Source organism: Populus trichocarpa, chromosome 1, assembly GCF_000002775.5.
Source record: "Populus trichocarpa isolate Nisqually-1 chromosome 1, P.trichocarpa_v4.1, whole genome shotgun sequence".
NCBI classification, from domain to species: Eukaryota; Viridiplantae; Streptophyta; class Magnoliopsida; order Malpighiales; family Salicaceae; genus Populus; species Populus trichocarpa.
The window spans coordinates 22,979,978-22,992,570 of NC_037285.2; the positions used below are offsets into that span (position 1 = coordinate 22,979,978).

Consider the following 12,593-nt stretch of genomic DNA (forward strand, 5'->3'; position numbering starts at 1 on the left):
TATATAGTAGAATAGTTCTTTTGAAAATCATTATAATGTGCATATGTAAATTGAAGAATTTCTTCTTTGTTCTTTTGTACTTGTTTAAGAATACTCTTGTACCTTAATTCAGAAACATCTGTCTCAACTATTTTAGGAGCTAAGAGATTGACAATATGTAAACAAAGAATTTCTTAGACCTGTTTTTTAATTTGTCGAACAATTCTAGTATATTCATCAGACCATGGAATAAGGTTCTTTCTCAACCTATCATGAAAGAGTTTTTCTATTCTACTCACATTAGGATAAAAGTCTAGAACATAATTAAGATTTCCTAAAAACCTTTGTAATTGGGTTTTTTTCTAGAATTTTGTTAGGAAATTTAGTAGCAAATGTAAGGAATCTCTCAATAGGTGTAATTGTTCATTAGAAGACATAATGACCAAGAAAACAAATACTAGTTTGGAAAAGAGAAAAAAAAATTTAAACAACTAAACCATTTTTCTTTTCAACATAGAAGAATGTCTGTAAATATTTGAAATGTTGTTCTATTGAATTTGAAAAGATAAGAATATCATTAATGCATATTATGCAGAATTTTGAATATGCAATGAAAATATCATTCATGATTTTTTTGATATTCAAAGGGAGCATTTTTTTAATCCAAATGGCATGACATTCCACTCATATTGATCAAATAGGATTGTAAATGCAGTTTTGTAATGATCTTTTGGATGAATTTGAATTTGCTAAAATTCTAATTTTATATAAAACTTTGAAAATATGAATGCAGAATGTAATTTTTATAAAAAAAATATTTTTTTATTTGGGGTTGAATATCTAATTCATTTTAAAGCTTTGTTCAAATATTTATAATTTATAACAAGCCAAGGTTTTTAATTCAAAGGTTCAATTTCAGAATTTTTGTTAACATAAAAAGCTACACACGACCAAAGTGAACTTGATTTTTATATAAGACCTTTAGACTCTAAATATTTGATTTCGAGTTGACAATGTTGTTCTAACTCAACATTCACTTGAATAGGTCTTGCTTTTGTAGGAATTGTTTTTTCCATTAAAATTATCATCATAAGGAAGATCAAGAACATGCGTTCTTTTTCAAAAGGCATTTGGTAAATCAGAACAAATCTTTTTTTCTATCTTGCTTTGAAATTCTAAAATTCTTTTTTGTAAAATAAGATTTTGTAACTGCTGCTCATTTTTTTTGTAAAAAGTCATATTGTCTAAAATACACGAGATGATATTGCTTTTCTCTAATCAATGTATTCATGTGATGAGTATGAATAAAACATGCCTTGTTTAGATTTAAATTCCTAGTCTTTGGCTTTTCTAAGAAAGGAAAAACAAGTTTCAAACCATTGATTTTTGAAATAATACTTTCATGATTAGTTTTGTAAGGACTAATCATGTTAATAAAAGGAGTGCTAAGAATAACAATGTGATTAATATCATTAGTACCAATAAAAAAAAAAGATAAAACTCATCATTAAAAACTTATGCTTGAGTTTTGTATTCAATAACTAATTTAGTATTATTTGTTATATAATTTTTTTAAAAAAAGTGCTTTGTAAAAATCGTTTTGGAACTATTCCTTCTTTAATGCAATTCAAATCTTCATATGTATCAAACAATGCAATAATATCTATTTTAAAATCATTTGAAAAGATTACTGTAATTTTTATAATATGTTTTTTAAAGTAATTTGAGTTAAAACATGTAGAAAATCTTCAGGAACGTGCTTAATATTTGACAATGCATGATCCAATATATAATTCTCTAAGGTTTGGTCTTCTGATTCTGGTTCAGAATCAGAGTGGCTTTCTAACTTAGTAAGAAAGTGTTGTAAACTAGCATAGTCTTTTTGTTGGGCTTGTTTGGGGTTTTGTAGTTCAGTGTTAAGGGTTTTAATTTCAGATTATAGATATGAGATAGTAGCAACATGTTTAGATTTTTTTTATTGAGAATTTTGGTAAGGTCGTAGTTATTTGTACTGGTTGATGACAATAATGACTATCTTTGAACAAATTGTAGTGTCTTTAACTTACCAAAAGAACTTATAAGTTTGTCCATATAGGTTTTTTGCAATTAAAGATTATTAAGTCTTTTGACAGCTTCAAGAATAAATTCTTCATCTTGGTTTAAGACATTTATTTGTTTTGAAGTGTTATGGTTTGATGTGTCTAGATCAAAACTGGATATTGCTAACTCATTTATTTGGAAGGGTTCTTCAGAAATGTCTGACAGGCTGGATTTAGTCTCATATGTTTCAACCAAAATATTTTGGATATAATGGATGACTTATTCTTTTAATTGTAGTTTATGTAACTTTGTATTGATTCGATAAAATTTAGAGGTATGACTTTTCTTGCTTTATTCGTAACAAGTAATGCTTTTAAGGTCAAATTTAGGCTTGAGTTTTTGTTTTGACTGAAAAGGTTTTTATGGGTTTTGTAATGGTCTTTTTGTAATAGGACTAAGATTTAGTATAAAAACATTTTTTGTGTTTATGAAATGATTCTCTATTAGGTGGTTTGTTGGGCTTTGAGGTGGTAGATTTGGAGCATGAACCACTACAAGTTGGCTTTGGTAGGGATAGGTCAAATTGTTGACAAAAACTTCCCAGTTCCAGTCTAGCTCTTCTCATTTCCCACTTCAGGTGTTTCTGAAGTTTAAAGTTAAGATATTTTTTTTAGGTAAAATCGACAAACTCACCATATGTTACCTGGTCATAAGGGATTGTTTTGAAGACAAAAATGTCTTTGATTTTATCCCTGACTCTTTCTTCTAGGAGCGTCGGCAAACCAATAAGGAATTTTTCTTTCTAGAAGGGTTGGTTTGAATCTTCTTGGAGCAGGACATAAGTAAGAAAAGTCTTTATATATCATTGGAAGTCAGTGAGTTTTTCGTATCTAATATGGAAAAAAGTTTAATATTTTTTGTCTTTAAGATGGGAAGGATCTCCTACAAAATATAGGAAAATAGTTAAAATAAGGGTTGAAACTGCATCTTGGATGGTGTTTCCATCAGAGGTAAGGATATGTATTTGGTCTTCAGTCATTTGGATGGAGTTAAGGATTTCAAGGTGTTGGGTTTCAGTGAGATGATAATCTCATTATCCTTTTTACCGACCAGAAAAACCAGTTATAAAGAGTTCGACTATAGCTTTATTTGAAGTTCCAGTTTGGGTTTTGTAGGCATTGACAACTATGGTCATTTGTTGTAAGGTGTTTAGGATATTGTATCTGGACATTCCGTTTATGTTCCATTCATAGAGGGAAGATGTATTGAATCTGTGTTGGTTTATAACAACTAGTTCATTATTGAGGGATATATTAGGAGCAATGGTTGTTTTAGGAGTAAGATTTCTCTAAACAAGTTTATTAATTTCAGGAGTTTCTTCCTAAAAGGCTTCTTTATTAATGGTTTGAGTTTGATAATTCTGAATAACGTTTATGTGGCTTGTGGAGATTTAGGGATTATTACTGACTTGTGAGGGAGTCAAGAGCCATCAGCTGGAGGGCGAAACTTCAAGGTGGTTAAGGTGATCTTTAATGGCTTTAAAAAAGTCATTTTTGTTGTTTTGGAATTAAGTTTGGCTAGTTCTTGTAATTTGGTATGGTTTGATACTGAGTTTTTTTAACTTCTGGTCTAAAGGTTTTGTAGTTTCAACTGGAGAAACAATAGTCTTTTGGATTTGTTTCTCTGTTTTGGGCAGTTGTTTTCATATGGTATTGAGGTTGTTATTGGTAAAGTTGTTTTGTTGGATAACGTGTTTGGTGTTTGTAGTGATGTCTTCACTTGGGTTTTTGCAAGGGGCAACATCTACAATCTAACTATTATAAAGGATTTTAAGGTTTCTAAAGGGTAGATGTTCAAACTCAATAAAAGTACCACTAGTAAGTTTTGAAACATGGGTTTTGTTTCTACATGTTAAAAGACATGCATGCTTTAAAAATGAATATGTAATATGGTATTCAAATACATAAAATGATTTGAACCAATTAAAGAACATAATTTGGATTTTATGTAATGCAACAAAATTATAAAAATATTTTTATATTTCATGTCTTTCTTTCATGAAATTTTTAAAGAACTAAGATCTCTTTTTAGAGTTATAGATACTATAAAAATCATCAATAAAATAGTTTTTGTTTATAATAAAATCTATTTCAAGAACAATCAATTCATTCTAGATGTTTTTGGTTACATATAAGAATGTTAGAGAGGTTGGTGGAGAAAGTTGGTTAGTATTTGTATATAATAGTTTGAGAATATTTGTGGTATAATCAATATTTTGGAAATTTGTGCTACGAATATCAAATGTTGATTTTTTAGATGAGTTTGTATGATAAGATATATTTATTACCGAGGAAATTTTAGAAATTCTCCCAAAATTTAATGTACTGGATATAAAAGATTTATCTAAGAATCTAGAATTGGTTGAAAGTCTATGGAATGATAGTTTAACTTTACCATCACTGTTATGGGTTATTTATTTGAGTTACACACACACACACACACACACACACACACGAACAAATTTACCTACCATTGGTTCACTAGTCATCTACCATTAGGTCTAAATTTGTAAAATATCAGTAAGTTTTAGACACCGTTTGGCATTGCGTTTGTAACTGCGTTTCATCAAATTTTGAAATTTTTTTTTGCTAAAATTGAGTGCGGTTTGTATTTTTTGGATCGTTTTGATGTGCTGATGTCAAAAATAATTTTTAAAAATAAAAAAACATCATTGGCATGTATTTCGGCACGAAAAGCTATTTGAAAAGCACCCGCAACCACACTGCCAAACACACTCTTAATGTGTGAGTGTATTATCATTGTAAAAAGAGAAGGAAAAAAATTATGTTAATTATTATAAACAAACATATTAAACTTAGCTCGACTTCACGAGTTAACTCAGGATCCAACTAACTTGATCTCTAACCTGGGCATGATGTAAATAAAGTCAATCTAGAATTGATCTAATAGACTTAATGAGTCAACCAATATCTTTGATAAGAACATAGTTTAAGATTTAAATTTTTTATAAAATGATTTCATTTTAAAAAAATTAGAACATATTAATTAGGTGACTTGTAGGATGACAATCAATACTCAATGGTTGGATTTTTTAATATTTATACCATATCCATTATTTATTGGATAAAAAATTTAGATATTTATAAACTATTCATTGAGTTTTGAGTATTCATATGAGTATTTATTATTTATTATTTAATAAAAAATAAAATATTTAATTTATTTATTTGAAATATGTATATGTATATTAAATGATAGAATGATAATATTATATAATGAGATATGTATATTATAATATATTAAAAATATTTAAATGTTCTATAAATATATTTATTTAATATAAATATATATTTCAGGGTTTTAATAGATTTTAAATCAAGTTTGATAATACATGTACCTACCTCTTATTTATTTAGTGAAATAACTATAAAGAAAATTCTTATATATTATCTGGATATCCATTAAATTCCAATTAAATTATTGATTTGGATAACTTTAGCCGGATTTAATATCTTTAATTATAAATAGAAGAAACAAAAATTAATGAGTATTATCGGAAAGAAAACAGTAAAGAAGCGCTTGCAAATACACTACTCGGCACTCTGCGTAAAGATAATTTATAGATAGAGTGGAAAGATAGAAGAAGAAGAAGAGCCGAGCAAGTACCCAGCTGGCTTGGCATTAAATATTTTTGCATAGAAGAAATGGCCCCAGCCCTATCTCTTAGGCCCTGTATCTCTGCTTCTTCTAGTAATTGGAGGTCTGTTCTCCTTCTCCCTCTCTCCCTACCTCAATTTTGTGTCCTTCTAGTCTTATCTTTAGCAAGAAAGAAAGAAATGTTTTGTTTTTGTTTTGAAACTGACCCTTTTGGATTTAACGCAGAAAGAAAGTGCTCGTTCAATTTTCAGGTGGTTTATAAAGAAATGAGTGAAAAGTTTGAATTTTTTGAATTCTTAGCTTGTGAGTGTTTCTTTCCACTGAAAATAAAGAAAGTTTTACCTCAAAAGTAGCATTTTTTGAAGTGGGAATCAGATTATTCTGCATCTTATCACATGCCATATCGTGGTCCGGTCATGTGATGATTTGTGTGTTTGTCATTGCAAATGGTGTCTCCTTATATGCTATTGGGTTGCTTCTTGTTAGTTGTATCAACGAATTCTATTGCTTAAAATAATTTCTGAGCTGAGTGGTGCTTCTTTGTTTGTTATTTCTAAAGAAACTGGGCTACAGCAATTTTTTTTTTTCAAACATGAAAAGCACCATATTGGGTCCATTTTTTCGAGGTTTGTTTTGTAGTAGAGAGATAACAGTGCTTGTATATTGCTTTATGTTTCAGCCAGCCAAAAATGCATGCTAATCCTTTCATCGCAAACATTAAAATCCATCGAAGATTGGAAGTAGTGTCTATGGGTATGTTGTCTCCTAGAAAGTTTTTGCAAAAGAGAAGGAAAGTGGAAGTATTTAAAGATGCGTCTGATGAAGCTGATCAGAAGAATTGGAGGAGACTGATGAAGCAAATCGAGGATACAGGTTCTGCAGTTTCTGTGCTTAGAAGGGAGAGAATCAAGAAAGATGGTCTTCCTAGAGACCTGGTTTTGGGCACATTAGTTAGGTTTAAGCAGCTAAAGAAATGGGATCTTGTTAGTGAGGTATGCAATAAAGGAGCTAGTGCTTTTTGTGTAAATTGTTGCGATAATTATTAGCAGTATAAACTCAAGAGAGGAAAAGTTAAAAGATTTTGATCATTTATAGAGTGAAGTTCAGATTATGAATCTAAGCACAAGTAGTTGTGACTGAGTTACAGTACCTTTCAGGGTTTAGTGCTCAATCACTTCCTGAGGATAATAGATTGTATTCATATCATATGATGGATTGAAAAATCTCTCTCATAAAGATTGGGATGTATGAGAACCACTGGTTCTTAAAGGCATCGCCTATGTATTGTTTCAATTGATCATCTCGACTGTTCTATTATTTCAGAAGGAAAAATATGGTTATGCTTGTTTATCAAACCTAGGGTGTCAGCATTTTGGTTTTAAGGAAACTTGTGTCTATTAGGTAGCATTTTTTTCTTTTAGGAACAGGGATATATAAGAGGTGGCTCATTGATTTAATTTGTCCTTTTCTATGACAAAAAAATTAAGTAGCTGTCCCGAACTCATTCCTGCTAGTGTTCTATGATTTGGATGTTTAGACTGTGTGTTTTGCATGCTAATCTACTTTATCTGCTAGATTTTAGAATGGCTTCAGTCACAGCATTGGTGGGACTTCAACGAAATGGATTTCCTTATGCTTATCACTGCTTATGGAAAGCTAGGGGATTTCAATGGGGCTGAAATGGTTTTGAGATCTATGAATGGGAATGGTTATGTGCCAAATGTTGTATCACACACTGCACTTATGGAGGCATATGGAAGAGGAGGCCGATATAACAATGCTGAAGCCATCTTTCGGAGGATGCAGACCTCAGGCCCTGAGCCCTCTGCTTTGACGTATCAAATAATACTAAAAACATTTGTTGAGGTAGCGTACCTTTCTAAAAACACCTCATCTTTGTTTGCATTTGTGTTTTTACTTGACTTATTTGTGAGTTTGATTTCAAACTCAGATTTTGTGATCCATATTCTAATGAACTCATTAAAATACTAAGCTATGTACCTATCTTATGAGACAATGACAAAGGAAATTGCAATGTCCCTAGAAATTTGGGCTAGGTTGACAGCTGAAGTATTTAATTTCTCCCTGGCATGGTTGGAACCTTTGAATCATGAAATAGGCGCAGAACTAAGTTTGACCATCACCATTTGACATTTTAGAAGTCTCAAAAACTTGCATTTATTGTTTCACATTTGCTATTAAAATTTAGTCTGCAGCTTAAAGTAGGATTAAAATGTGATAGTTATGTTTTGCTTATGGGTGTACTGTGTGAATGAGTGTCTATATCACTATGTTTCAGAGGTTCCATGTCATCACATTCACATCAAATTCAAGGAAAAGACAAGTTTTATGCGCGTGTGAATGAGTGCATGCTTGATTTATGTATCTGTTTCAGAGGTTTCCATGTGTTGTGATCTGAAGCAAATATATGAAAAACTCATTCAAATGGACCCTTACTGAAATACTATGAATTCTACATGGATATCGACTGTGACTGTGTGTCTATGCATGTAGAACCAGCTGGAGGTTTTCTGCATCGCTTTTCATGATTGTAAATGTGGGATTTTATATGGATTTATATGTAATTCAATGAAAGCACTTTTCTTGGAGTAATTGTTTTTTTTACATCTCGTCAGATTATTACCCATTTAAGGTAGAGTACCTTCAGATTTTTTGGTTAAGGCATATGGGATGCAAATGACTTGACATGCTACTATCCGTAATTGTTTTCCTTGGGTTATCCTTTTCATGGGCCTTAAATCACAAAGTGATGCTTTTGTTTGATACATCTTTCAGTTTAGTGATTTTCTATGGGATTTTACTCCAGGGAAACAAATTTAAGGAAGCTGAAGAAGTTTTTGAGACTCTTCTCAATAAAGAAAATTCACCTTTGGAACCAGATCAAAAAATGTTCCATATGATGATATATATGCAGAAAAAGGCTGGGAATTATGAAAAGGCTCGTAAAGTATTTGCGCTGATGGCTGAGCGAGGAGTTCCACAATCCACTGTTACTTATAACAGTCTAATGTCATTTGAAACTAATTATAAGGAGGTTTCGAAGATCTATGACCAGGTAATATTCGAGAAATTATCTAATCTATATTTCATATTCTTGGATTCAGAAAAAAGAGACATATTTTGACCATGCAAGTCAATATTCAATTACATCCAATGATACCAATACTCTTGAGACACTGTTCAGTAGCGAGAGGGTGAACAATCTTTTAGTATGCTAGTATAGAAGTAAACAGGAAAAAAAGGGGGGGTTTCTTTAGACTTCATATGTAATATGCATGCTTGCTAGTGGCCTTCTTCCTGAGGCCAAGACAGTTGGTCATTTTCAATCGGTCTGAGGGAATTTTTCTGGGATGCAGAACTTTGGAAGTGCTAATTGTTTTTTTTTATTTTTAATATCAGGATGTAATAAGATATGTGGTACATATGTGGTAGGGAATGGATGAAAATTGTTTCTGCATCATACATCAAGATGGTTGTGATGAATATTTTACCATGCAATTTGAGTGCAGAACTTAATTGGTTGTGCATGGATACTACTACCCACCTTTTTAGACATGCCCAGATAGTCTTATAAGGTTTCTGTGGTGATTAAGGGTTTGATTTATCTATTATTCAGTATTTCCATTTTGTCTTTCCTTTTATTATCCTGTTGTAATAAACTTACCAGATTTTGAAGTAAATTGCATAATTCTAGATGCAAAGATCTGGCCTTCGACCTGATGTTGTGAGCTACGCATTGCTCATTAAAGCTTATGGGAGAGCTCGAAGGGAAGAAGAAGCTTTAGCTGTTTTTGAAGAGATGCTGGATGCTGGTGTCAGGTGAATAGAAACTACAAGTCAAGTTTTATTTTCTGTAATGATGTTAGACAGTTAGCGCATGGTTTGAGTTCTATCATGATAATTGTGTTAATCCCCCCCATCTCCTGCCAAAATGTATGCACAATTGCATGTACATAATTATCAAAAATAAATTGAAGAAACTCAAGTCCTCGAAAAAGACTTCTCATTATTAGTCAAGTTTTCAACATGATTCATAGAAGTTTTCAAGTACTTATGGTTTACACAGGTTGAAGATGTGTTGCATTAGGGTGAAACTTTCCCTTAAACATTAGATATGAGCCAATCTAACACAAGCATTAACTATCATCTAGTGAACTCCGACCAGGAAGAAAAACTGATGAAAAGACCTTCCATTAGTCCAATACATCTTGTTGTATGCAGGATAAACCTTTTGTCAGCATCATGTTTTAGATTGAAGTTTTTTTAAGTTTTCATATTTCTGTTTCAGATTTTTCTGCTTACTGCGACAAGACAAGTCTGGAGCTCATTGTTCATCAGCTAGATAATGCTGTAAATTTAATAGCATATTGTTAATTGTGGGAGTTACCATACTGTTGTGCTATCTTGTAGGCCAAGCCACAAAGCTTATAACATCTTGCTCGATGCATTTGCTATCTCCGGAATGGTGGAGCAAGCTCGGGTGGTGTTCAAGAGCATGAGAAGAGACAGGTAATGTTTCCCAATCTGAAACAAACATAGTTCATTTCTCAATATCATGTTACTGATGGAGTTCTGTTTAAGCAATCTACGTGTATGTTTGTTTATAAACAAACAGGGCCTACATAACATATCAATTGATCTTGGGGTGGCATACCATATCTTCTCTTTTCTTTTATGTATCCCATATGTCCACAATTTGAGTATTTTGAAATACAGCCACAAATTGCAAGGTTACATTCATATATTTTGGTCCATAAGGATACCACTCTACAAGTTTAATCACTGTAATAGACCAATCACATGCATATACAAACAGATTATAGAAAGTGAGTCCAGCCACTCGCATTGCAAGTACTTCTGTTTGTGCAAGTTGTATGTTAGTCAAACTTTTTATTGAAGATGGCATACTTCTGTCTATATGTAATGCAGATGCACCCCAGATCTTTGCTCTTATACAACGATGTTATCAGCATATGTGAATGCTTCTGATATGGAGGGTGCTGAAAATTTCTTCAAAAGACTGAGACAAGATGGTCTTAAACCCAACGTCGTCACTTATGGGGCACTGATCAAAGGGCATGCCAAGGTAAATAATCTTGAAAAGATGATGGAAATATATGAAGAAATGCAGTTAAACAGTATCAAAGCAAACCAGACAATTCTCACTACAATAATGGACGCATATGGTAAGAACAAGGATTTTGGCAGTGCTGTTATTTGGTACAAGGAAATGGAGCATCATGGGGTCCCTCCTGACCAGAAGGCACAGAACATTCTTCTATCTCTGGCCAAGACACAGGATGAACAAAAGGAAGCCAGTCAACTTGTAGGATATCCAGATGATTGTGGTATACAAAGCATTAACGGGGCTTCTAGGTTTGCAGATGACGATGGCAGTGATGATGAAACAGATGATGAGGATGACTATGATGAAGCTGACAAGAATGATGACGAGGATGATTGTGATGGAGTGGATGATACAGCAAAGACAGTTTCATACAGTAAAGAGTGCGAAGACTTGATATTTCTTGATGGGGATAATCAACATAACTTGGAAGCACTACATGCTCTTACTGTCATTGATTTGTAATTCGTGGACAGTTTTCGGCTGTGAAATATGTTTAGGTAACATAATCAGCTAGAGTTGCTTCATGGCAAATCAATTTTTTTGTGTATTTTATTCTTATGAAATCTTTTTCTTTTTTATTACAAATATATATAATAGTGTATGAGAGAACTTCAACCGTGTAGGGTGGGAAGGGAAATCTTTCTGATAGAGCCCAAAATACTTGGAAGTTTCCTTCAACACTTGAATTTGCTGTTTTTATTCTTGTTAATGGAACCATGACGTCCCATCTCTCTACAGGTTAGTTTGCGTTTAGGATACCAGTTGTCAAAACCTTACAATGGGTTGCAAGTTGAAGAATATGTTACAGAAACTCTTGAAGCTGCTGTGGATGAGCTGAGGGAGGCACAAAGTTGATATTTTTACTGGGTACTAGTCTGGTGACCGCACAGCACCATGTAACACCATGCCATCAAACAAATCTTTTGTTAAAATAATCAGTGATTTGAAGATTTTCTATCAATAAAAGAACAGCATTTGAATTACACAAAAAGACGGCCATATTCCATGTTTACTGATTTATTTATTTTTATGAATAAAAAGTAATTAGATATTGATTTAAAGTAAAAGTTAAATTTCCTATCTCCTCCTTTATGGTTTATATGAATTGTGAAGGAGGTGGGTGTTTTTTTTTTTTTTTTCATTCTCCCTCTCGTTTTTTTCTTTTTGTTTCGTCATTATTTTTTTAATTTTATCATTTAATATTTTCTTGATTTAAAGTTTATCTTTATAATTTTTTTTAATTTATTTTTTTATAAGGTTATTGTAGTCTCAAAATAAAAGTTCAAACATTTAGTTTGTACTTGATTTTGAGAATGTTTTTTTTATTATCGTATAATTAAGTAAAAATATATTTTTTAAAAAAATTATTAAACCTGGTGGAGTCTCCAAACCGTGAATTTGATGAGTTAATCCACGAAACTCAGGTCAATCTAATATGTTGACGTCTCAATATTAAAAAAAAGTCATATTGACTCTTTTTTTTAAAAAAATCCAAACCATGTTTTTTACCGATTATCCATTGTCCGTGTTACTTTTGGATCTACTAAACCAGCTGAGTCATATTAAAGCAACTTCTACACAATTTAATTTTAAACTCCAGTTAGGTAAAGAGTCGGGATGAGAGGTTTTAAGGTTGATATACTGGATTGAGTTTAATAATAATATCAAATAGTTTTAATGATTTAAATATATTTTTTACATTAAAAAAAAACTTGATTCTATTTGCATTGTAATGAGACCTTCTCTG

At 31.8% G+C, this 12,593-nt stretch overlaps 1 protein-coding gene across 2 annotated transcripts; it reads left to right on the top strand.

Moving 5' to 3' along the window:
• The first annotated feature begins 5,595 nt into the window (after positions 1-5,595).
• LOC7478507 (pentatricopeptide repeat-containing protein At3g59040) lies at positions 5,596-11,826 on the top strand. 2 transcript variants are annotated; one of them, XM_024593839.2, is made up of 8 exons: positions 5,596-5,800; positions 6,377-6,689; positions 7,273-7,563; positions 8,525-8,773; positions 9,413-9,537; positions 10,129-10,227; positions 10,648-11,343; positions 11,585-11,826. In XM_024593839.2, exons 1-7 carry the CDS (start codon positions 5,745-5,747, stop codon positions 11,306-11,308), a joined length of 1,794 nt encoding a protein of 597 aa, XP_024449607.1. In that variant the 5' UTR covers positions 5,596-5,744; the 3' UTR covers positions 11,309-11,343; positions 11,585-11,826. The 2 variants fall into 2 exon arrangements, with proteins under 2 accessions (XP_024449607.1, XP_024449560.1); XM_024593792.2 differs by lacking the exon at positions 11,585-11,826 and having other exon boundaries at positions 5,597-5,800; positions 10,648-11,579.
• The last annotated feature ends 767 nt before the right edge of the window (positions 11,827-12,593 follow it).